A 26931-nucleotide genomic window follows, 5' to 3' on the forward strand; every position below is an offset into this window, starting at 1 on the left:
TTCCAGAGTTCCCATCATCACAGTGCTTCACTATATTGACAGATTCACTTCACCATTGACTTCCACCATTTCCCTTTAAGAGGTGCAGGCTGCCTTTAAGTGGTGCTAGCCACTTGCTATATGTGGGCCCCTTGCTAGTGAGCAGCCACTCAACACTGCAGGTAGGCCTGGCTGCACACAGCAATCATAGAAATCAGCAGGCAGCATGAATGTTACACGCTGCCTGCATCTCAACAACCAGGCGCGGGGTAATCGTGTACTGTGATCCTCACGCCCGTTTTCGGGGGTTAACCAATTTAACCCCCATTGGCTTTGTTCTTCCCACTGTTTAGCTGGAGGAACATACGACTAATCCAAGACTGGGGTGGAGGGGTTGAGGGAGGTAGTGGACAGGCAGAACTAGGTGTCATTAGCATATATATGGGAGCTGACTTCATTGATTCAGATGATGTTGCCAATGGACAGCATGTAAATAGGAACATAGGAACAGCAGTAGGCCATTCAGCCCTTTGAGCCTGTTCTGCCATTCAATGAGATCATGGCTGATCTGTATCCTAACTGCATCTAGCCACCTTGGCTCCATATCCCTTAATACTTTTGGCTAGCAAAAATCTATCGATCTCAGATTTAAAATTATCAATTGAGCGAGCATCTATTGTTTTTTGTGAGAGAGAGTTCCACACTTCTACCACCCATTGAGTGAAGAAGTGTTTCCTAGCTTCCCTCATGAATGGCTTGGAACTGATTTTAAGGTTATGTTACCTTGTCCGAGACTCCCCCACCAGCGGAAAAAAAATCTCTCTATCTACCCTATCAATTCCTTTCAAAATCCTAAAAACCTCAATCAAATCACCCCCTAACCTTCTATATTCCATGGAATACAAGCCTAGTTTATGTAATCTCTCCTCATAATCTAACCCTTGGAGATGAGGAAGAGAAGGGGGCAAGATTGGATCTTTGGGAGACTCTGGAGTTGACAGGGAGAGGAGGATCCAACAGTGCAGCACTCACTCAGTGCCGCACTGAAGTGTCAGGCTAGATTATGTGCTCAAGTCTCCGGAGTGGAGCTTGAACCCACAACATTCTGACTCATAGGCATGAGTGCTACTACTGAGCTTACAGCTTAAATGGAACAGATATTAATATGGAAAAATAATCTTTGGTGTTTTATGCCAGTATATAAACCAAAACGATGAGGTACTTCCAGTTTACAGTTCCAGCTGTACTTCAGCCAATAATATTAATGGGCCAGAAATAGCGCTGCACGGAAAAGCAACACTCACCGCAGCTCCTGCGAATTTAATTAACGAAAATACTTACTCTGTGGCGTATAATTGCTTGAATTTGAATTTTAAACAAAATGTGCGCTATCAACCCAGCCTCTGAGCAGCGTGAGTTGCCGCACGGCTGGAAAAGTCTGTGAGGAGAAGACACGCCCACAAAATCTGTCAGGGAGAGAAGACACGCCCAGAGATTCAGGCGGCATTGCTCAAGCAGGCAAGCAGACTTCATTCATTTAAAGTTAGTATTCTGTACGTCATTGTAAATAAAAAAATTAATTTTTTTTTATAAAAAGCTAAAGAAATAATTGCATTAAAGAGACAGAAGGGAAAAGTTTTAAAAAAATTAATTTTTTAATTAAAAAAAAAATTTAATGACCAAAAACTATTAAAATAATGGATAATGTGAGTCTGTACATTTTTAAAAGTTAATTTTTAGTTGTTTGGCAGTTATTAAGACTTACTGTGCTGTTAAAACTTAGTTTAGACCTGGTATTTTTAAGCTTACCTGTTTGGTGGTGTAATTAGTTACTTTCCAGCTGGGCAGATAAGCAAATTTGCGATTTTTCAATGATTTCTCTGATTGCAGCGTGCGATGGCCCTTTAATCCGAAGCTGTCACATCGCAAGCGAACCACTTGGAGCATGTTCACGATTTCTGCGTTTCACTGCGTCTATGCAAATGAGGGAACTTGCTCCTTCAATTCACCACTAAAAATGGAGAGCGCTGTTGAGCTTCTCCGTTATTTAAGGAGCGATTTCTGGCCCAATGTCTTTCGTCAGGTATATTGACACTTTTATACTTTTACACATATACATGCAGCAGGCATGTTAGAGTTAGCAATGGAGCTTGGATCAGCCTAATCCTAATACTACTTGCTCCAGCATTTTTCAGGCACCTTAATTGAATTGGGTCAATTGTGTGTGTGTGTGGTAAAGGGTTTCAATTCAAAATAGTGGACCTGGGGTTAAATTCCCAGTGGAAGAAACAGGACTTGTAAAGATGTTTAATTTTCAGCTTAAACAACAAACCTCAAAATGTTGGAAAGCACACAGCAAATAAAGTGCCAAGATCAAACTTTTCATGGGAGGAGGATAATAGACCAGAACTCACCACCTCTCCTCATAAAAATAAATCTCATGCCTTCAGTGTTCACATCCTCCTTAAGAGTTTATAAATCCATCACTGCTACAAACTATGCATTTAGGCTTTTTTATTTGCAACGCAATAACGGGTATGCCTGCAGTTTAAGTTAAGACAAACATGTAGCCCATAGCATTTTCAGTGTAACTATTTGTTTTTACAAGTCATAAGCCTGCATTTGGGGCTGTTTTGGAGTTGTCATTTTTCAAGCTGTTGGTCATCTTTTGCTAGTTTTCTAGGGTGAAATTTCTATTAAATTATTTTTTTTTTACCCTGCCTGTATTCAGTGCTCCTGACCCATCACACTAACAGGACAATTAAAAGAAGGATGAAGCAGTCATCGGAGACAAAGGGCTCCATTTTAGCACCCGCTATCGGGTGCGTTCCGGGCGGGGGTCTCCGAAAATCGGGGAATCCCGGAGCGGCTCGGGAGCCCGGCTCCAACCCGCCCACTTCCGGGTTCCCCACAGACGCGCCGACGTGTGCGCGCAGCCCCCGCATGTGGGACTTCCGCAGGCAATTAAAGACGGCGTGGTGCCACTTGAGAATATTTACCTTGCTATTTCAGGTCATTAACAGACCTGATTAAGGGATTATGTCAGGAGGGGTGGGATTTTAGAAACAACTAGGACTGTTTCCCGTACTGGGGGAAACATTCCCAGTTGAAATGGACGTGTTGCAGCCATCAGCCTGTGGCAGCTGCAAAGGTCCATTTGACAGGTGGGGGAGGGAGACCCTCACTCATTGCAGGAGGCCACTCTGTCACTTGGGACAAACTTTGGCCTCCACCACCCTCCTCCTGACAATCAAATTCACCAACTTGCACACTTACCCCGGGGTCCAGAGACATGTACCTACCTTGCGGACCCCCTCAGATGTACATCTTCCGGATCGGGGCTGCCGTAGCTGCAGGCATGACCTCCTCGGAGGGAGAACAGCATCACCAGCCTCGCCGGCCAAGCCGTCCACCTCTGACACGTGGAGCTCCACAACACAGTGCTGTGACACATCCACCTGCACAGCAGGAGGGAGGGCAACGGCAGAGAGAGATGCGTCGCAGGGGGCACTACCCTCGCCACAGGGTCCACAGACCGAGGCTCAGCTTCCTGGACCTCTCTGAGCAGCAGTGCACACGGAGGCTCAGAGTCACTCGACATTTAGTCGTGGACATCTGCAGCCTCCTTCATGCCGAGCTGCTCCCGACTGGCCCAAGCACCATCTCCTAACCTGTCGCTGTCAAAGTCACCACTGCCCTCAACAACTTCTCCTCTGCATCCTTCCAGGGTGCTACCGGGGACATCGCCGACGTCTCTCAGTCGTCTGCACAAAAGAGCCCTGCAAATACACCTACACCCACTCTGCAGTGACACAATGGGTGGCATCAGGTGTGGGTCTTCATTGTGATCCTCAGGAAAGGGCATTATTGCACAAACCAGACAAGATTCGCAGAGACGTGGCAGTAGTGGTGCCAATATAATATGTGATGTGAGATGGTCAGAAATCAATAGAAGTAAAAACCACGACAAACCCTCAAACACCCTTGTGCATCCCCTTCATGCTCACGACACGTTTGCCTTACGCTGCCTACTGCACATATGTGATGCATGCCCTGTGGCTGCAGCACAGGTAGTGGCAGGTTGAGTGAGGCTGACCATGAAAGAGATGCATGAGAGGGTGAGTATGAGATAGAGCCTTGAGATTGTATGAGGATTGAGTTGAGTGGTAGAGGTGGGATGAGTACTGGCGAGGTGAGTAAGTGCAGGTAAGATGAGGATGAGCTTTGAGTGGGTGTGAGGGGTGATGTGACAGTAGTGTTGGCAGTGCAGAAGGAGATGTGGGATGGGGGCGGTGATGTGGCAGACGGAGTGTAGGGGAATGAGTAAGTGTACTCACTTTGGCTGACCTACTTAGGTCATTGCAGCGCCTCCTTCACTGTATGCAGGTGGGCGATATGTTGGTGGTGCAGGTGACCTCCTCTTCCACCTCGAGCCAGGCCTATCCTGGTGGCAGAGGCAGGCCGCTTCCTCCCGCCCGCCGGGGGGAAGATCTCTGTCCTCCCCCTCATCCTCACCCCATCTAATGATACCTGGAGTGAGGCATCATTAAACTGGGAGCAGCCTTCCCCCTGGGCTGCTCCATGCTGTATTTTTTCCTATTTGTTGCAGTATCAGTCAGTGGAGGACTGCCCCTTTAAATAGAGCTCCTCCAGCTGACAGACCTTACTGTGCATGCGCAGTCCGCCCGACGCACTGCTCAGCAGCGGGGAACCTGGAAGACCAGGTAAGTGGATCCAATTAGGCTGCGATCGCGCGCGGGGCAGACTGATTTCACCGGGCACGTTACCCACGCGCCCAATAGCCCCCCCGCCACGAACCCGCAGCCCTGGCAATATCGAGCCCAAACTCTTCGAATAAAATAGTAAGTCAAAAGATGCACATAACACTTTTGATAAACAGGAAGTTCAATGCACTCTTGTACTGTATGGATTCTGTAATACTGTACGGATTTGTGAGTGTCACAAGGGTCGATGTGTGTAGGAGGCGTTAAAATCAATCAACTTACCGGCCCGAGGTAACTCTGTTCCCATCTGCCGTCATTTACTCATTGCTGATTTTCAAGTTGCTCGAGGCTCCCACTACAGGCAGGCGATGACTTATTGAAATGTAAAAATCGGGGCTCGATATAGTCACTTGCGTCATAATGCCATTTTTACTGCAACTCGGGGTGGGGGGGGGTGTGGGGGCAGCAGGGGGGGAGCCCACCTGGGGGCAAACCCACCAGAGAATCCTGGCGGGAGGCAGCAGAATGGCCAGAAGGGGGCAAGGTAAGAGTTACTTGTTACTTTTCGGGAGGATTCCTTTGGGGGGCTAGGAGGAGCATTGTAGCAAATATTTGCGAACAAGGGAAGTTGCATTAATGACGGGGATTCTGACATTTACCTCAGTCTCAGTTAGGGACAGCAGCTGTCTAAATTCTGTGTGGTTTCCTTATAAATAGCAAATACGACAAGGTCACTCCCATCTAGTGTTGGGGCAGTCAGCTTGGCTTTTGAGTGGGCTGTCGAGCAGGGGTACGGGACTAACTGGATTACTCTTACAAATAGCCGGCACAGGCTTGATGGGCCGAATAGCTTCCTTCTGTGCTGTAACCATTCTATGATTCTGTTCAGAAAGTTTTGAAATACGAGCAGGTCACCAAAAGTCTAGTCTAGTATTTAGGGTTGGCAATGTTAATGGCGGAATACTTATCATGTTCATATGACATTCCTCTGCGTGCCATTTCAACGTATGTGGGTTAATACCTGCATCACAACAGCAGACAGGGGGATGTATTAAGAACATGGTAAATGTTTGCCCGCTGATATCACCAACCATAATTTCTAGGCTCCTGTTTTGAAAAAGTCATAATTTCCCACTTACTCTGTGTCTTATGATATGGGAGTATTGGTTATTAATGTTATTAAAGCTTTTAATGAATTTTCATCAGTAGCAAAGAAAATATCAGAACTCAAGCCATGATTCTATCCCGTGCTTTCGCCTCATCCTGCCCCTTGTCTGGTTTTAGAATTGGCAAAGGGTGGCACTCTACATACAAATGACTCTTCTTCATAAGCACACTGGTGTCAGTTCACATGCAGCTATACATACTAAATAACTCCATACCAACAGCTACATCTCCTGCACAAATAGGTTATAGCTTATGGATTACATGTGTACCAGTATCAGCTTTTATAAAGTGCATCCTGCATATATAGACCTCTATACAAGACAGCATAAGCATGAGCCTGTACTCACCTCATAGACATTAAACTGACTTTGGCCCCGGGACAACTCTCTGTAACTTGTGGTGAACTCCCCAATGAAATCGTGGCTTGTATCAGAGATCAAGGATGACAGAGAAACAAGGCAGAAAAAGCAAGAGAGAGAGAAAAACACATTAACACCATGATTTTGTTCTTTATTTTCATCCTGCTTGTCATTTATGTTTTCTTCTCTCTTTGCCTAGATGTCCCCACACCGCATGAGGGCAGACAGGCTCCCATATCTTTGCCATTACTGATCTTTAGTCGTCTACTAGGAGATTTGTAAGTACAACCCTGAGGGAATCTGAATTCTGATTTGCTCTCGTTCCTTTGCTGTAGGAACATAAAACATAAGAAATAGGAGCAGGACATACGTCCCCTTGAGCCTGCTCCACCATTCAGTAATATCATGGCTGATCTTCTATCTCAACCCCACTTTCCCACCCTATACCCATATGCCTTGATTCCTTCAGTGTCCAAATATCCATCGATCTCAGTCTTGAATATACTCGTGATGTGGCGATGCCGGTGATGGACTGGGGTTGACAATTGTAAACAATTTTACAACACCAAGTTATAGTCCAGCAATTTTATTTTAAATTCACAAGCTTTCGGAGGCTACCTCCTTCCTCAGGTGAACGATGTGGAAATTTCCACATCGTTCACCTGAGGAAGGAGGTAGCCTCCGAAAGCTTGTGAATTTAAAATAAAATTGCTGGACTATAACTTGGTGTTGTAAAATTGTTTACAATTGAATATACTCAACGACTGAGCATCCACAGCCTTCTGGGATAGAGAATTCCAAAGATTCACAAACCTCTGAGTAAAGACATTTTTCTTCACCTCGGTCCTAAATGGCCAACCCAAGGGACCGGCATCTAATTGGTGCCTCATTCTAATGGAATGGCCTTCTTGTGTTGGTTCTAGGACAAATTGCAGTTTTATACTGGGACTAGAAGAAACAACAATCTTGGGTTAGGGCTAAGGTAATCGGCAGGTTTAAGTTGGAGGTCATATACTGTAGAAATACCTCAAAGATTTCTATGAATCTTGCTCATGCAGGAATAGTAAAAATGGAGCACTATTTTTTTATCATTCTAACATCAAAAAAAAGAGTTGCATTTATATAGTGCCTTTCATGATATCTCAAAGGGATTCACAGACAATGAATTACTTTTGAAGTGTAATCACTGCTGATATGTAGGCAAACATGGCAGCCAATTTGTCCATAGCAAGGTCCCACAAACAGAAAATGAAATAAATGACCAATTAATTTAATTTTGGTGGTGTTAGTTGAAGGAGGGAGGAATATTGGCCAGATAGTAGGAGAACTTGCTTGCTCTTCTTTGAATAGTGGATATTTTATGTCCACCTAGACAGACAGTCAGGACCTTGGTCTAAAGTCTCATCCAAAAGATGGCACCTCCGACAATGCAGCACTCTCTCAGTACTACACTGAAGTGCCTTGGGAAGTTTTACGTTGAAGATGCTGTATAAATGAAAGTTATTGTTGAAGTGTCAGTGCTTACAGAAATAAGCTCTGTCACCTGCCTACAGAGGCTTCAATTAAACCATTCTCTAATTAACATATGAATCTGACTAAAACTCAGGTGCCTGGTTGCTGGCAACTGGCTACAAATGATTTGCCCTTGGATTGAAGAATTCTTTAGATTTAATTGAACACAATTGAAAATCTGGGCAGTTGTGTGAGTCTGCAGAGGGGGAGGAGGGAGGTGGCAGGGGAGAGGAGACCGAGCAGGTTATGATATAGGGAATGGGGGAGGAGGAAGAGAATGAGAATGGCTTGAACAGGGAGGTGAAAGGAAGATGAAGACATGGTCACATAGGAAGAAAAGAGAGGAGAATGATTAATACTCATGCCAATGAGCTGAGGGAAGGGGATATAATTCTTACAAGACACAGGGAGTTTCTTCTCTATTCTTAAAAAAAAGTTACTGATTGTTTCTTAATAGTTTTTTACGACCTGCTAATGAAATGGGTGTAATGATTTTTAAATGGGTAATTTGCACAGGATTTAATTAGCAGGAACAGCCAAAAAATCAGCTATTCATGACACAATCGTAATATTAATCCTTTCACAATTCTAAAGCATTTGGGGGCAGCTGTGTTTTGCACTAGTTGGAGTTTATGGAAGGCGGATGGTGGAAGGACAACAAGGGGAGCATTGCAGTAGTCAAATCTGGAGGTGACAAAATGTGGATTAGGGTTTCAGTGGCATGAGGCTGAGGTGGGGACAGAGGTAGGCAATGTTGCAGAGGTGGAAATAAGGCTAGGGAGGGGATGGGGAACAGTGATATGGGAGGGTAATATATGATGAGCGCTGAAAATGATGGCTCCAGCCTTCCTCATATTCAGCTGAAGGAAACTGTGACTCTTTCGAGACTTGATGCTATCAGGCATTCAGACAGCACGGAAGTGGTCATGGGGTTGAGGGAAGTGGTGGAGAGGTTTCTCCTCCACTTGTCTGAACCCTATGACCATCTTCATGCTGTCGGATTGCCTGTCCAACGTCAAATTTTGGAAGAGTCATCCTGCTCCTCTCAGGTTAGAATGGCTGGCAGAGGAATAGCATTCTCTCCTCACTTTCAGAAGCTGCAGTAACATGAGGCTGATTGCAGGGAGGTTAGGTTTGCTTCTGTAGTAAGAGATGGAACAGCAGCTGAATGTCAGGATGAACCTCCAACTGGCACCTGCCCGCCCACTTCTCTGACTTAAGATCCCTCAGCCGTGAGCATCCCCAGCGGTTTCACTTCTTCCTCTTCATATGGGGTCACTGTACACAACCATTATGCTTTTGCACTTACTCTTTAATTCTGTGAGATTTGAATGGGACACCTCTCTCGCATGTGTTTAAGATGATTAAAGGAGTTGATAGGGTAGATAGAGAGAAACCTTAAAATTAAAGCCAAGCCGTTCAAGGGTGATGTCAGGAAGCACTTTTTCACACAAAGGGTAGTGGAAATCTGGAACTCTCGCCCCAAAAAGCTGCTGAGGCGAGGTCAATTGAAAATTTCAAAACTGTGATTCATAGATTTTTTGTTAGGCAAGGGTATTAAGGGTTACGGAACCAGGTCAAGTAGATGGAGTTAAGATACAGATCAGTCATGATCTAATTGAATGGCGGAACAGGCTCAAGGGGCTATCAGTCAGTTGGACCTGAGAGCACAAAATTCAGCTCTGTAAACCAGTTGCTGCAAATCACATTTTCATGTACTTCTTTTTTCAGCAGCTGCAGTAGGCAATGATTTTAGTTCACAGCAGAAGAATATAAACCTAATTGAATGGCGCAACAGGCTCGAGGGGCTGAATGGGCTACTCCAGTTCCTATGTTCTTATGTAGGTGATGGTGGTGGCTGTGGAACTGCAAACAGATGTCAGGCTTCCAGCCCTGTTCTGCTGTTAGGAGACTACTTAGTGGGGTATGAAGAGGTTAGTCCCGGTCTCCTAAAAGCCATTTCCCCACCCCAGTGTTGCTCCTCCTTCCAAAAATGCAGACACCATAGACTGTTATTTATTAATGGCATCATGGCTGCTTACTGGATAAGGGTAAGGAATCTTACAACACCAGGTTATAGTCCAACAATTTTATTTTAAAATCACAAGCTTTCGGAGATTATCTCCTTCGTCAGGTCACTCACAGATAATCTCCGAAAGCTTGTGATTTTAAAATAAAATTGTTGGACTATGACCTGCTGTTGTAAGATTCCTTACATTTGTCCACCCCAGTCCATCACCGGCATCTCCACATACTGGATAAGGGCTATTGAACTGGGTATAGGCCATAGAACTGATGCCCACATGGGTGCCATGTGCAACACCCTGTACTTGAGGTCAAAGCTCTATGCCTTTTCAACTGATGCTCCTTGCAAACACTGCATCTGTCATTTGCTTAATAAATGTGTGTACTGCAGAATGCCTGATGTGGCACAGAACTTCGGTTGCTTGGAGATCGATCGATTAGCATGAAAGCTTCATGCTGTGGTGACCTTCACTTCACTAGGAAGAGCTATGCTTGTTCCAGATGTCTGCAGGTCATTCGGCAGCAGATGGTACAACTCTATTACGGCCTGTCTTGTGAAGTGGAGGTAGGGAAGATTGGTCTCCTCCGACATGTCCCGGTCACGTGAAAGAGTCCACAAACACAAGTCCCAGGGCAGTGGCAGGTGGAGAAAGAACTCCTCAGGTATTCCTGCATCTGCATTTGGCGGCTAATCATGGACTCATTCTCATCTGAGCCCGGCACGGAATGCCCACGCTTACCAATTTACATTAAATGCCTGCAACTGTCCAGTACACTGAAGGGAATCAAAGCAGCAAAAAAATGCGACAACGGTGAAGTGACCAGCAAAAATAACTAATGCCTGGAACAAAATGCAATAAATTTATCCCAAAAATCAAAAAAACCCCAATCATCAGGGCGGGGTCCAGATAACTAGTCTTTCGCCCACAGTCAGGATTTCTGGCAAGGTTCTATATTTACATAATTATTCCATTTAAAAGAGGCCTGCATAGTCTCCTCTATACACAGTAAAATTGCCAGGGGAGCGGGGTGAAAGTGGGCATCCATGATCGTGATCCCAATTCCAAACCCTGCTCACAGCCTGTGAGGCACTGTGCTGCCAGAAAATTTACCCTATAACATCAAAAAAAGAAATGAATAAACATTGTTCATAAAGAAAAAAAATCGCTTGGCTCTGCATCCTCTGGGATCGCTGAAATATTTATGATGGCTTCTTTTCTAAATTAGGTTCAAATGTAATTATGCAACTAGGAGCTACCATATCACTGCCATTCCATGCGAGGGGTCGGGATTTCTGGTCACAGAGGGGACTGCAGTTCTTTTTATAACAGTTACCATTCAATGTCAAAATACTTATAGGTACAATTTCAAAAAACAGTTTTTTTTAAAGGGATGACGCCAAAACACCCATTATGGCAGCTCTGAAGCTACGTTTCTGGAGCATGCTGTTCCTTGGTGTATTGGAAACCAAACCTGTTCAAAAAATCTTCAAAACCATAGGACACTCTTTCAAGTAGTTAAAAAAGGAATGGAAAGGATTTTTCAAAGCTTGCAATAATTAAAGCACGTTATCTTTGAACAGTGAGAAATCAGAGGAGTAAATGAATATGTTATTGCCTGACCCAATTATTGCATGTGGTTATTTGTTTTATTTTTGGATAGCTTTGAAACACATCTCACATAGTTTAACACAACAGGGAACGTGGGTTGCAGGAAACAGAAACGTTCCAGGCCAGAGGCTCAATGATTCCTTTGAATCTCTATCACTGTAACACAGCACAGATCCTCCCTGATGATTTACTCTACAAACACAAATCTAATGGAATTAATATCAAAACAAAGTCTGGTCACAGATAAACAAAATTCATATTCCGATTACTTACATTTATATATTCCTTACAGAGGACGGGAAAAGTGTAGAATCTGCTTTCTGGAGTTTACTTGCAGAATTCAAAAATATAAAAATTAGCATTCTAAAATTCTGTCACCATTTTGTAATTCTGCCTATGGATGGCTTCTTTCCCTTTGCTTTTAAGGGTAAATTTTACAAATTTGTGTTCTGGTGCAAAACAACCATTTCAGTGGTCGGAAAGTTCTGTGAGGAGCCTCTGGTTCTTTTGCCAATCACCTTAAATCTGTGTCCTCTGGTTACCGACCCTCCAGCCAGTAGAAACAATTTCTCCCTATGCACTCTATCAAAACCCCATATAATTTTGAACACCTCTATTAAATCTCCCCTTAACCTTCTCTGCTCTAAGGAGAACAATCCCAGCTTCTCCAGTCTCTCCACATAACTGAAGTCCCTCATCCCTGGTACCATTCTAGTAAATTTACCCTTTGTTTTGAGCTATGGTGGGGGTGAAATTGGGCCGTTTAGGGCCCTTTTTCTAGGTGCTACGCCTAAGCCTCGAAAATGGAGTCCGAGATGAGTGCGCACAATTCCGACGGGAAAAGCACAGGACCCCAGCTTGGTAAAGGGGTTTGCGCGTGCGCACCTAACAACCGCCAGCGGCATGCAGAGTAGGGAGATTATGACGCAAATCAGTGTGCAACACTGATTTAAAGGGACCGCTGCAATTATGGAACTCCACACTCCATCCAACGCCCTGTCTTAACCTCGCACAGCGGAACATGACTTAAAGGGCATGAAGGACCCACCACCAGCGCTATTTAAAGGGATCATGCAGGAGTTACAGGTTAGTTGCTGGATTATTTCTTCTGGCTGCTGGTGCAATTGTATGTCTTTTTGGAGGTTTCCTGTATGCAGAGGATAAAATTTCAATCCTCTACAGGGAGTGGACTGGCTGGCTGACAGGCAACAACAAGGGCACTGGCGGAGTGATAGTGGTGGAAGCAGGAATGCTGTCTTCCTGAGAGAGGACAGCAGGTTCGTGTTCCATGGAACCACTGTCGCTTGCTGCCTCCTGTTATGCATCATCTTCTCCTGCAAGAAAGAGGGAAGTGTCTCAGTGAGTGTCCTGCAAGATGTTTGGGTGATGTGGCTGTCATACTTGAATAGCTACCAGTGTGTGTGAACTGTGAATTGTGGGTATGAGGCTTGCAACAGTTCTAAGTGTGTGAGGGTGAGATAGAGCATATGGTTGAACGGTTGAGTACTGACTGAAAGAGATTGTTGGTAGTTGAGTGATGGGGATGTAGTGAATTGAGCAGTGGATGAGGCTAGTGGTGCAGTTGGTAGGATATGCCATTTGAAGCTTGAACTCACTCACCTTGACAACTCGTGTTAAATCATTGAACTTCTTCCTGCACTGTATTCATGTTCTTGGAGCTATGCTCCTGGCATTTACCTCCTCCCCAACTTCCTCCCACTGCCTCTTCAGCATATGTCTGGAGCTCCTCCTGCCCCCACCCCTCTCCACCTCTTGCACTAAGGCCTCCAGTGCATCATCAGAGAACCTTGGTGCAAGCTCTCTCCCATGCTCAGCCGTAATTCAAAGTATCACAGCACAGATTCAGTTTTGAAATGACTCCCACACCTTATTGCAGCCACAATGCACCTCCTCCCCTTTAAGAGGTGCAGGCTGCCTTGAAGAAGCGTGAGCCACTCGCGATAGCGGGGCCCCCGCTGATGTGTGCAGCCAATCAACAGCGCAGATAGTGCTGGCTGCACGCAGCAATCAGTTAAAACAACAGGCAGCACGAATGTAATGTGCTGCCAGCATCGCTCTGAGTGGACACAGGTGAATCGCGTAACGTGATTCCCATGTCCATTTTCAGGGGTTATCCAATTCAACCCCCCACATTCCTACAAACCCAATGTCATGAGCAAGTTTACTGACTCATTGTGACTGATTAGCTGAGATTTTCCAGCCCAGCTGCAGTGACTGATCGGGCGAGGTTTTCAGGGTCAGCCTCATTTACATATTTTAGGCGGTAGTCCTGCCTGTGCTTGGGTGCTTGCTGCTGCGGGGGCTGGGAAAAGGCTTCTGCTGCAGGAGTAGGATGTTTGCAGCAGCTTAAAGGGGCTTTTAAAAAAAAATCACAATATACTTTATTTCATAAAATTTAAAGAATCACACAGTTCAATGTAAAAGGACACAATTCCAAGCAATGCAGTTCAAACCAATACAATGCAGATCGTACACACTATGATCCTATTATTACAATTCAAAACACAGTACATATCTTCGAAAACAGCTAAAAGGGGCATTAAGCCTCGAAGAATGAAAACATTTTGGTACCTCTGGTAACAATGGAAAAATCTGCCACTGTGGATTGATCTCTCCCGACATCAACTTCAGTCAATGTGGCCATTTAAATGTTGAATCATGTAATGCTTCTCTTAGCAAGGCTGGACACCCATTCTGTTCTAGTATCCCTCATGTTCAATGTCGCAAAGGTGGTAATGGCGGCACATGTGACCTATGTGTCACTCTGTTTATGACATCACTCTGTTGCCCCATTACAATATGCCTGTATATCTGGAGGGGCACATCTGAATCCCTCGTTACATCCAGCAGAAAATGCAACCTCAAAAATGGGTGGGAATCTGGCGTAATAGATCCCTGCCTAATTTCCCACTGCTGTACGCCGTTATCCTGCCACAAAACCCATGGTACAGGAGAGGAAAATCATGCCTCATTCGGCAAATTCATTTTGTTCCTTCGGATTCTGGGAATTTTTACGAGTGTTTTGAAGATCAAACTTTGCGATTTCCTCCATTTTGCCACAAAAAACGGTAAATCAATGCTCTTACCCATCATCTTTCGCAATCACCTGACACCATGACAACTATCACCTACCAACAATCAGTTCATTAAACATTTATTTCAGCTACAATCGCTGCAACTTTGTTTAAACCTAAAATGAAAAATTGAAGAGCCTGCAGCCAGTATTCTCATCCTAGGACAGGTTTTCTTATTTTCAATATACTCTCTCGGGCCAAGTGGAACAATTTTCTACCTTTCTTATGGTAATTTTATCCTCATGGAATGGTGGGACATGCATTGGGTCCCTTTGCTACCAATGTGATGATTTCCTGAGCCGTTGAAGGGGTTAGGGGAACATCCTGTGTGATAACAGGGGCAAGATATAAATCAGACAGAGAGTCACTCCTTGAATTGCTCTTGTACAGTTCCTAGTAGCTGGTTCCAGTTCAGCATTGCCAACCCTGGTCAAGTAGGTCATGTGCCTGCTCTCTCAAGACAAGGAAATTGCGCATGTTGGTGGAGAAATGGTGCAACACATGGGCAGGGTTGGGACAGGAAAATCGGTAAATGTTCAGGAAAATAACTTTAAGGAAAAAGTATAGATAGATAGTCTGAGGGCTAACTGTGCAACTCTGTGACTACTCTCCGCAGGTCTGACCAGTAGAAAGGGTTCAATCTTACCTGCCATCTCTGTCCCAGTCATAAACATCCACCTTCACTGTTCTAAAGAGGAAAGGCAAAAAAGACAGGGTGAAGTCAATAAAAGTATTGACACAAATCCAGTGGTCTTCCTCATGCATGTGTTTTTTTTAAAAAAGTACTTAATTTTCTCCAAGGTATTGAAAAGTTAACATATTCCCTGAAGCAGAAACAAAGAGTAGGTTTTCATGACTCCACCCAACTAAACAGGTGGAAAGAATTCCTTAATCTCAACTACTTTTCTTCCATAAAACAACAGAGGCAATAAGGCAGGGTAGAAGGAGCAGGAAGTTACAGAGGTTGGACATGATTAATGAGGAGAGGTAGCACAGAAGGGCTAGAAGTTCCCAAAGGGAAGTAGAGGGCTTGGGTCCAGAGAAGCAGCCAATATTCATATGCTACTGGGCACACTTCTAAGGCAGACTGCTCCCATCCAGACCTGGTGGGAGGGATTTTATTTCAAAGCCAGGATGCTGTGATGCTTTGCCAGGTGTCAGTATCAAGCATCCTAAACTCAATGTTAGATGCAGAGTAAAACTCTTCTGCTTGATCCTACCCTCAGAAAAACACCCCTACAGTGCAAGAGTGAAATTTTCCATTTTCCACCCCAGCTAAATGACTGCCTCTCTGATTTAGTGACCTTCTGATGTTTAGCAGCATCCACTAGGAGCTGAGCTGAGGTCGTCTTAACTCATTTCGTGTCGGATCCTCACAGCCAGAAGAGAAAAGAAACTCATCCCCTCAGTCCTGGATCGATTTAAACCAGGATCCAAGGCGAAGAAACAGCTTGCCAACCTACTGTTCCCCCTAGTCCAGTATACCATATTTTTAATCTGAGCACACCAGAATGCTATAGTATGGGTTGAGGTAAAGCAAAGAACGCTACTTAGAGGAGCACAGTATATTAGAGAGTAGAAACATAAGGGAAGTACGTGGAGAATATTCAGGATCAATGAGATGCTAGCCAAACATATAGAGTATTCAGAATTGATAGAATATAGGCACGGCAACTTGTTTAATGTTTTCAATACAAAATGGACAAAATCGCAAAAACACTAGTATACTGACCTGTCATAGTCCCCATTACATAGTGCCCGGACTGGGATGGTGAATGGTTGCCAGACTGGGTTCAGTGTATTCTTCACCACTTCTGTTTTGTGGCAGATGGTAAACCTGAGAGAGGGAGGGAGCAGGAGAAAGATACACACATAGTGATAGTAAATCTAAGAGAGAGAGAAGGAGCAGGAGAAAGATACACACACAGTGATAGTAAATCTGAGAGAGGAAGCAGGAGAAAGATACACACATAGTGATAGTGAATCTGAGAGAGGAAGCAGGAGAAAGATACACACATAGTGATAGTAAATCTAAGAGAGAGAGAAGGAGCAGGAGAAAGATACACACACAGTGATAGTAAATCTGAGAGAGGAAGCAGGAGAAAGATACACACATAGTGATAGTAAATCTGAGAGAGAGAGGGAGCAGAAGAAAGATACATACACAATGATAGTAAATCTGAGAGAAAGACAGACACAGACAGAGTGGGAGAAAGGTATATACACACATGATAGTAAACATGAGAAGGGGGTAAAGATATGAATACAAAAGGGAACTGTGCTGATCGCTAGTAGCAGCATAAATGCATTCAAAAAAGATTCTGTTTATAATAATGCTACACTTAGGAATCACAGCAACTTTCCCCTCAGAAATAGTAAACTTAAGAGAGAGGGGTCAAAGTAAAACTGAGAAAGATTTACAAACACAGTGATAGTAAGCCTGAGATATAACACAGTAATAGTATACCTGAGAGAAACAAACACAGAGTAAACCAGAGAGCTTTATAAACACTGTGATAGTAAAGCTGATAGACTGAGGTACAAACACAGCAACAGTAAGCCTGAGAGAAAGAGAGATAGAAACACAGTGATAGAAAACTTGATAAAAAAAGAGCTATGGAAAAGGTGAAAATAAAACTGAGCGTGAGATACAAACACAGTGATAGTAAACTTGAGAGAAAGAATTATAGAAAGAAAGAGAAAGAGATACAAACACAGTGAAATTCAGCCCCTATAATTTCATGTAAATCGCAGCTGCTTGGATTGCATAAACACTTCATCAGTATTACGTACATCAGCCACAGCATAGAGACTGGTGATTAAATAGCAGCTTCACATTTATATTGTGTCCTCTAAATGTAAGGAAAACACTGGTATACAGATACAATTTATAATGTGAATTGTATGGAGCGCACTGACAGTATTCCTCAATTAATACTTTTAATACTGATACAGAAAGAAAACCAATGAGGGAAAAAGAAAAAAAATTCTTCTTGGGATCCATTATTGAAAGATTTGAATGTTTGAGACCAATCACTGGAAACGTGCTAATTGTATATATTTACGGTGATTATATTCTGCATTTTGGCACTCAATTCCTCATCTTTGTTATTGTCAGAAACAGGAAAGGGTGAAGACACAGAGGGGTAGATTTTCACCCTTACCACCTGGGAATTAATTTGGCGGAGAGGATCCTTTATAGAACCCACCTGATTTTCATTCCATTTATTTCAATTACTGCCCAGGTGATGACGAAAATTTATCCCAGAGTTTCAGTCCAACAGGTATTCTAAAAAATGACTACTGTTGGTTCTTGATCCTGTTGTAAAAATCCAAACCCTGGAGGGACTGAGTGGGGTAGAGCAATGTACTTTCACCTCTGGGAGCTCGGTCTGAATCCAGCCCGCAATAGTGGATGGCTATTAAGATTCTAAGTGAAACAAGTTTGAGGCAGGTTCAAACCACTTCCTCAGGGGTGCATGGTCACAGCAGAAAAATTGACACTGATTGACACTAAATTTATAGTCTCAATGAGAAAAGCCACATCAAATGCAAGTGTCAGAGTAGAGCGTTAAAGTGTGCTCTCCTGAGATTAGGATTAAAGCCTATAATTCTTTGGGCAGTTTAAAGGGAGCTCTACTCTGTATCTAATCCATACAATATCCGACCTGGGAGTGTTTGATGGGCAGTGAAGAGGGAATGTTACATTGCACCCAAACTGTGGCATGATCCCAGCAAATTGCCACTCGGGGAGGTGGGCACTTCTTAGGCTCGCTTCCTGAAGGCCCCAAGACTGCAGAAAAGAACTGATGGAACTAAAACTGATCACCTGCGGGTCGGGGGAAATTTCTGAGGACTTTTTACCTTGCCTCCTCTTCAGCCCGATTTGGGCTTTGGGCGCCTCTCTGATTCCAGCCTCTTCAGCAGGGCAAGTACCTCCGTTGTGCTGATACAGGAAGCAGGTGCCTACCCAGAGTATTCAAGTGACCATGTCCATGAGATTTGTGGTGGGGTCAACGGCAATAGCAGTCGATAGAAGTCCCACTGTCATACTTCCAATTCCTCTGGAGACCTTATGGGATTTCGGGCTTACGTTTTTAAATGGGGCACCCAGTAAGTACCCCATAAAGACTATTTCTAATGGCTCAGTGAGTTTATTCATGAGTAGCTGAGCCATACGGGTCAGCAAGGTCCCAGGGTTAATCATGGTCTGTACTGAGTTAGCTGATCTCAGTCAGGAAGGCAAAAAGGGCACTACAGAAGTGAAATTAGAAGGGCTTATCCCTCTTGATCACTATCCAGGGACCCCGCTGGAGGTTCTCATGTGTGGTTGTCAGATGGACAGCAATGTGCTCAGCTGTGATAGGCCCCGCAGTCTAATGGATGCCTATTCTCACTGTCAAGGCTCACACATTACAAATGGTCACTTGGGCAAAGTACTGGAGGGTAAAAAGTGCACATGGAACATTATTCCAGAAAAGAGTTGATATCTTCAGGAAAGGATGAGGGGATGGCAGGATAGGGAGAAAAAAAGTTTGGTTTCTGAGGAGAAGGATAACTCCGAGGAGCCTTTAAATTCACTCAAAATTACACCTGAATAAACCTCTTCGACTGTCCATTTTTGTTGGTTATTAGTCTATTTTATTCAGTTGTTTAGGCTCAATATAAGTGTAGACCATTTTGAAAAGTGTAGAAGAAATAATTAACCAATTATATATAATTACTTACGTTCCATCCTCGTTGCTCCGATAAAAGACCAAAAATGGATCCGATTTCCCAAAGAAATCCTTTTTGTCCAGCTTGTTAGCACAGAGCTGCATGGTTGCAATGTCCTGTGAAGCACAAAGTTTCTTGTAAATTTTTTTTTAAAGTATTTATAGCATAGGAACAGGCCACTTGGCCCAATTTGTTTGTGCCAGTGTTTATATTTCACACGAGTCTCCTCCTACCTTATTTCATCTCACCCTATCAACACATCCTTCTATTCCTTTCTCCAATATGTACTTATCTAGCTTCCCCTTAAATGATTCTTTATCTTTCACAATGCACCTATCATTCTTTAGGCACCCAGCCAAAAATGAGCACAAGAAGAATTTCCCACAAACACCCATTTGGCAATCTCTACAGACGATATCGATACCACAAGTGATATACTGATACGGCTGCTAACAATCTCAAGATATTAGTCACCATTTTGTTACAGCATGTATGCTGTGCATCATCCCAGGTTTGGGATGGGAAATGAAAGAGAAGTAAAAGACAAATTAAATGAACATAGGAAAAGGAAACAGGGGACAAGGTAAAAGCAGGGAAAATGGTAAAAAAGTTAAAATTAAAGGCTCTTTATCTGAATGCAAGGAGCATTCGTAACAAGGTAGACGAATTAGTGGCACAAATAGAGATAAATGGGTTTGATCTAATAGCCATTACAGAGACATGGTTGCAAGGTGACCAAGGTTGGGAATTAAATATTTCAGGGTACTTGACATTTTGAAAAGACAAGCAGAATGGAAAAGGGGAGGGGGGTAGCCCTGACAATGAAGGATGACATAAGGACAGCGGTGAGAAAGGATCTTGGCTAGAAGAATAAGGAAATAGAATCAGTATGGGTGGAAATAAGAAATAAAAAGGGGCAGAAAACACTGGTGGGAGTAGTTTATAAGCCCCCTAACAGTAGCCATACCCTTGGACATAGTATTAATCAAGAAATAATAGGAGCTTGTAACAAAGATAATGCAATAATCCTGAGGGAACTTTAATCTTCATATCGACTGAATGAATCAAAGGCAGTCTGGAGGATGAGTTCTTGGAATGTATTCGAGACAGTTTCCTAGAACAATATTTCATGGAACCAACCAGAGAACAGGCTATTTTAGATCTTGTATTGTGTAATGAAACAAGGTTAATTAGCAACCTCACAGTAAAGGATCCTCTGGGGAAGAGTGATCATAATATGACAGAATTTCACATTGAGTTTGAGAGTGACATACTTAAGACCGAAACTAGAGTCTTAAACTTAAATAACGCCAATTACATACGTATGAGGGGCGAGTTGGCTAAGGTAGTTTGGAAAATTAGATTAAAAGATATGACAGTAGATAAGCAATGGCAAACATTTAGAGAAATATTTCAAAATCCCCAACAAATGTACATTCCATTGAGGAATAAAAACTCCACGGGAAAAGTGATTCATCTGTGGCTACCTAAAGAAGTTAAGGCGAGCATTAGGTTAAAAGAAGAGGCCCGTAATGTTGTGAAGAATAGTAGTAAGCCCGAGGATTGAGAGAGTTTAAGAAAAAGATGATCAAAAAATTGATAAAAAGGGAGAAAACAGAATATGAAAGTTAACTAGCAAGAAATATAAAAACGGATTGTAAGAGCTGCTACAAGAATGTAAAAAGGAAGAGAGTAACAAAAGTAAATGTTGGTCCCTTAGAGGCTGAGACAGGAGAAATTATAATGGGGAATAAGGAAATGGCAGACACGTTAAACAAACATTTTGGGCTCGATATTAGGAGGTCGATGGGTTCGCGGCGGGGGGGTCTATTGGGCGCGTGGGTAACGCGCCCGGTGAAATCAGTCTGCCCCGCGCGCAATCGCAGGCTGATTGGATCCACTTACCTGGTCTTCCAGGTTCCCCACTGCTGAGCTGCGCGTCGGGCGGGCTGCGCATGCACAGTAAGGTCTGTCAGCTGGAGGAGCTCTATTTAAAGGGGCAGTCCTCCACTGACTGATGCTGCAACAAATAGGAAAAATTACAGCATGGAGCAGCCCAGGGGGAAGGCTGCTCCCAGGTTTAATGATGCCTCACTCCAGGTATCATTGGATGGGGTGAGGAGGAGGGGGAGGACAGAGATCTTCCCCCCGGTGGGGGGAGGAAGTGGCCTGCCTCTGCCACCAAGAAGGCCTGGCTCAAGGTGGCAGAGGAGGTCATCTGCACCACCAGCATATCGCGCACCTGCATACAGTGCAGGAGGCGCTGCAATGACCTAAGTAGGTCAGCCAAAGTGTGTACACTTACTCATTCCCCTACACTCCGTCTGCCACATCACCGCCCCCACCCCACATCTCCTTCTGCACTGTCACATCACCCCTCACACCCACTCAAAGCTCATCCTCATCTTACCTGCTCTTACTCACCTCGCCAGTACTCATCCCGCCACTACCACTCAACCCAATCCTCATACAATCTCATGGCTCTATCACATACTCACCCTCTCATGCATCTCTTTCACGGTCAGCCTCACTCAACCTGCCACTACCTGTGCTGCAGCCACAGGGCATGCATCACATATGTGCAGTAGGCAGCGTAAGGCAAACGTGTTGTGAGCATGAAGGGGATGCACAAGTGTGTTTGAGGGTTTGTCATGGTTTTTACTTATATTTAATTTCTGACCAACTCACATCACATATTATATTGGCACCACTACTGCCACGTCTTTGCGAATCTTGTCTGGTTTGTGCAATAATGCCCTTTCCTGAGGATCACAATGAAGACCCATACCTGATGCCACCCATTGTGTCACTGCAGAGTGGGTGTAGGTGTATTTGCAGGGCTCTTTTGTGCAGACGACTGAGAGATGTCGGCGATGTCCCCGGTGGCACCCTGGAAGGATGCGGAGGAGATGCTGCTGAGGGCAGCGGTGAGTTTGACAGCAACAGGTAAGAAGATGGTGCTTGGGCCAACCGGGAGCAGCTCGGCATGAAGGAGGCTGCAGATGTCCATGACTACATGTCGAGTGACTCTGAGCCTCCGTGTGCACTGCTGCTCAGAGAGGTCCAGGAAGCTGAGCCTCGGTCTGTGGACCCTGTGGCGAGGGTAGTGCCCTCCGCGACACATCTCTCTCTGCCGTTGCCCTCCCTCCTGCTGTGCAGGTGGATGTGTCACAGCACTGTGTTGTAGAGCTCCACGTGTCAGAGGTGGACGACGTGGCCGGCGAGGCTGGTGATGCTGTTCGCCCTCCGAGGAGGTCATGACTGCAGCTACGGCGGCCCCGATCTGGAAGATGTACATCTGAGGGGGTCCGCAAGGTAGGTACATGTGTCTGGACCCCGGGGTAAGTGTGCAAGTTGGTGAATTTGATTGTTAGGAGGAGGGTGGTGGAGGCCAAACTTTGTCCAAAGTGACAGTGTGGCCTCCTGCAATGAGTAATGGTCTCCCCCGCCACCTGTCAAATGGACCTTTGCAGCTGCCACAGGCTGATAGCTGCAACACATCCATTTCAACTGGGAGTGTTTCCCCCAGTACGGAAAACAGTCCCAGTCGTTTGTAAAATCCCATCCCATGTAAAATATCTCCTTAATCAGGTCTGTTAACGACCTGAAATACCAGTATAAATACTTTTAAGTGGCTTTAATTGCCTGCGGGAGTCCCACATGCGGGGGCTGCGCGCGCACGTCAGCGCGTCTGTGGGGAACCCGGAAGTGGGCGGGTTGGAGCCAGGCTCCCGACCCGCTCTGGGATTCCCCAATTTTCGGAGCCCCCCTGCCAGGAACGCACCTGATCGCGGGTGCTAATATCGAGCCCTTTGTATCTGTCTTCACAGTAGAAGACACAAAAAGCATACCAGAAATATTGGGGAACCAAGGGGCTAATGAGAATGAGGAACTAAAAGTAATTAATATCAGAAGAGTGATCATAATATGATAAAATTTCACATTGAGTTTGAAAGTAACGTACTTAGATCAGAAATTGGAGTCTTAAACTTAAATAAAGCCAGTTACAAAGGTATGAAGGGTGAGTTGTCAAAGGTTGTTTGAAAATTAAATTAAAGGGTTTGACAGTTGAAAAGCAATGGCAAACATTTAAAGAAATATTTCAATATTCTCAACAAGTATACATTCCATTGAAAAATAAAAACTCCATGGGAAAAGTGATCCACCCGTGGCTAACTAAAAAAGTTAAGGATAGTACTCGATTGAAAGAAGAGGCCTATAGTGTTGCCAAGAAGAGTAATAAGCCTGGGGATTGGGAGGGTTTTAGAAATCAACAAAGCACGACCAAAAAATTAATAAAAAGGGAGAAAATAGAATATGAAAGTTAACTAGCAAGGAATATTAAAATGGATTGTAAGAGCTTCTCCAAGTATGTAAAAAGGAAGAGAGTAGCAAAAGTAAACATTAGTCCCTTAGAGGCTGAGACAGGAGAAATTATAATGGGGAATCAGGAAGTGGCAGATGCATTAAACAAATATTTTGTATCTGTCTTCACAGTAGGAGACACAAAAAACATACCAAAAATAGTGGTGAACCAAGGGGTAAATTAGAGTGAGGAACTTAAAACAATTAATATCGCTAGAGAAAAAGTACTGGACAAACTAATGGGACTAAAGGCCGACAAATCCCCTAGACCTGATGGCCTACATCCTAGGGTTCTAAAAAAGTTGCCTGCAAAGATAGTGGATGCATTCGTTATGATCTTCCAAAATTCTCTAGATTCTGGAAGTGCCCCGGTGGACTGGAAGGTAGCAAATGTTACCCCGCTATTCAAAAAGGGAGGGAGAAAGAAAACAGGGAACTACAGGCCAGTTAGTCTGACATTGGTCATCGGGAAAATTCTGGAATCCATTATTAAGGAAATAGTAACAGGGCACTTAGAAAATCATAACAGGATTAGGCAGAGTCAACATGGTTTCATGAAAGGGATATCGTGTTTGACAAACTTATTAGAGTTTTTTAAGAACATAAGAACATAAGAAATAGGAGCAGGAGTAGGCCAATCGGCCCCTCGAGCCTGATCCGCCATTCAATAAGATCATGGCTGATCTGATCCTAACCTCAAATCTAAATTCATGTTCAATTTCCTGCCCGCTCCCCGTAACCCCTAATTCCCTTTACTTCTAGGAAACTGTCTATTTCTGTTTTAAATTTATTTAATGATGTAGCTTCCACAGCTTCCTGGGGCAGCAAATTCCACAGACCTACTACCTTCTGAGTGAAGAAGTTTCTCCTCATCTCAGTTTTGAAAGAGCAGCCCCTTATTCTAAGATTATTCCCCCTCGTTCTAGTTTCACCCATCCTTGGGAACATCCTTACCGCATCCACCCGATCAAGCCCCTTCACAATCTTATATGTTTCAATAAGATCGCCTCTCATTCTTCTGAACTCCAATGAGTAGAGTCCCAATCTACTCAACCTCTCCTCATATGTCCGCCCCCTCATCCCCGGGATTAACCGAGTGAACCTTCTTTGTTCTGCCTCGAGAGCAAGTGTGTCTTTTCTTAAGTATGGAGACCAAAACTGTATGCAGTATTCCAGGTGCGGTCTCACCAATACCTTATATAACTGCAGCAATACCTCCCTGTTTTTATATTCTATCCCCCGAGCAATAAAAGCCAACATTCCGTTGGCCTTCTTGATCACCTGCTGCACCTGCTGCACCTGATTTTCTTGCACTAGGACCCCCAGATCCCTTTGTACTGCAGTACTTTCCAGTTTCTCGCCATTAAGATAATAACTTGCTCTCTGATTTTTCCTACCAAAGTGCATAACCTCACATTTTCCAATATTGTATTGCATCTGCCAAATCTCCGCCCACTCACCCTAGCAGGGTAGATAAAGGGGAACCAGTGGATGTAGTATATTTGGATTTTCAAAAAACATTCGATAAGGTGCCACATGAAAGGTTGCTACACAAGGTAAGGGCTCATGGGGTTGGGGTAATACATTAGCATGGACAGAGGATTGGTTAAAGGACAGAAAACAGAGATAAGGGATAAATGGGTCATTCTCAGGTTGGCAGGCTGTAACTAGAATGGTGCCGCAAGGATTGGTGCTTGGCCCTCAGCTATTTACAATCTATATTAGTGACTTAGATGAAGGGACCGAGTGTAATGTATCCAAGTTTGCTGAAAATACAAAGCTAGGTGGGAAAGTAAGCTGTGAGGACACAGAGTCTGCAAAGAGATTAAGCGAGTGGGCAAGAAGGTGGCAGATGGCGTATAATGTGGGGAAATGTAAGATTATTCACTTTGGCAGGAAAAATAGAAAAACAGAATATTTTTTAAATGGTGAGAAACTATTAAATGTTGGTGTTCAGAGATACTTGGGTGTCCTCGTACAAGAAACACAAAAAGTTAGTGTGCAGGTACAGCAGGCAATTAGGAAAGCAAATGGCATGTTGGCCTTAATTGCAAAGGGGTTGGAGTACAAGAGTAAGGAAGTCTTACTACAATTGTACAGGGCTTTGGTGAGACCTCACCTGGAGTACTGTGTACAGTTTTGGTCTCCTTATCTAAGGAAGGATATATTTGCCTTGGAGGCGGTGCAATGAAGGTTCACTGGATTAATTCCTGGGATGAGAGGGTTGTCCTATGAAGAGAGGCTGTGTAGAATGAGTCTATTTTCTCTGGAGTTTAGAAGAATGAGAGGTGATCTCATTGAAACGTATAAAATTCTTGGAGGGCTTGACAGATTAAATGCTAAGAGATTGTTTCCCCTGGCTGGAGAGTCTAGTACTAGGGGGCATAGTCACAGGGTAAGGGGTCGGCCATTTAAAACTGAGATGAGGAGGAATTTCTTCACACAGAGGATTGTGAATCTTTGGAATTCTCTACCGCAGAGGGCTGTGGATGCTGAGTCGTTGAATATGTCCAAGGCTGAGTCAGATAGATTTTTGGACTCTAGGGAAATTAATGGATATGGAGATTGGGCAGGAACGTGCAGCTGAGGTTGAAGATCAGCCATGATCTTATTGAATGACACAGCAGGCTCGAGGGGCCGTATGGCCTACTCCTGCTCCTATTTCTTAGGTTCTTATGAAAGATAAGCAAACAGGTGGCAAAGAAAGATAGCAACAGTACAGGAGGGTCAATGTAACATCTCTGTTCAAAAAGGAAGAAATTATGGACCAGTCAGCCTACAATGAGTAGTCGATAAGCTTATACAGGCTGTAATAGGGGATAAAATTAATACTCTTGGTGCATTTACACTATAATTGTAGTGTCAGTGCAAAGCAGGTTTGCTTCTCACTGACAATGCAATTATAGTATAAAGACAGCCTGAAGCTGGCCTGATCTCATGAATTGGAGTGAGACTCCCTGGAGGAGGAAATCTAACTCCATTTGCTTTGAAGATAGTTTGAAAGTTCACATCCGATTTACACTCCGAATTTTACATCAATGCAAAGTGAGTTCAGCTTTGCACCAATGCCAAACTTGTGGAATGTGAATGTACCATTAAGAAGACTGAACAGACTGGGGCTCTTTTCCCTTGTAAAGAGAAGACTGAGGGGTAACTTGATAGAAGTCGTCAAGATTATGAAAGGGCTTGATGAGGTAGACGTAGAGAAAATATTCCCACTTGTGGGGGCGTCCAAAATTAGGGGCCATAAATGTAAGATAATCATCAATAAATCCAACAGGGAATTCAGGAGGAACTTCTTTACACAATAGAATGTGGAACTTGCTACCACAGTAGTTGAGGCAAATAGCATAGACATATTTAATGGGGTGGAGATGCC

General features: G+C 44.0%; 1 protein-coding gene across 1 annotated transcript in view; it reads right to left on the bottom strand.

The window, feature by feature from the left end:
• The window catches only part of LOC137334066 (copine-9-like), a 346820-nt gene that overhangs the window by 53783 nt on the left and 266106 nt on the right, over positions 1–26931 (bottom strand). Inside the window, exons 9-12 of the mRNA XM_067998520.1 lie at positions 19200–19303; positions 16204–16308; positions 15118–15159; positions 6218–6293 (exon numbers count right to left, since the gene is read on the bottom strand). Coding sequence (XP_067854621.1) covers positions 6218–6293; positions 15118–15159; positions 16204–16308; positions 19200–19303 — 327 coding nt within the window. The remainder of the gene's footprint in view (positions 1–6217; positions 6294–15117; positions 15160–16203; positions 16309–19199; positions 19304–26931) is intronic.

This window comes from Heptranchias perlo, chromosome 17, assembly GCF_035084215.1.
Source record: "Heptranchias perlo isolate sHepPer1 chromosome 17, sHepPer1.hap1, whole genome shotgun sequence".
Classification (NCBI taxonomy): Eukaryota; Metazoa; Chordata; class Chondrichthyes; order Hexanchiformes; family Hexanchidae; genus Heptranchias; species Heptranchias perlo.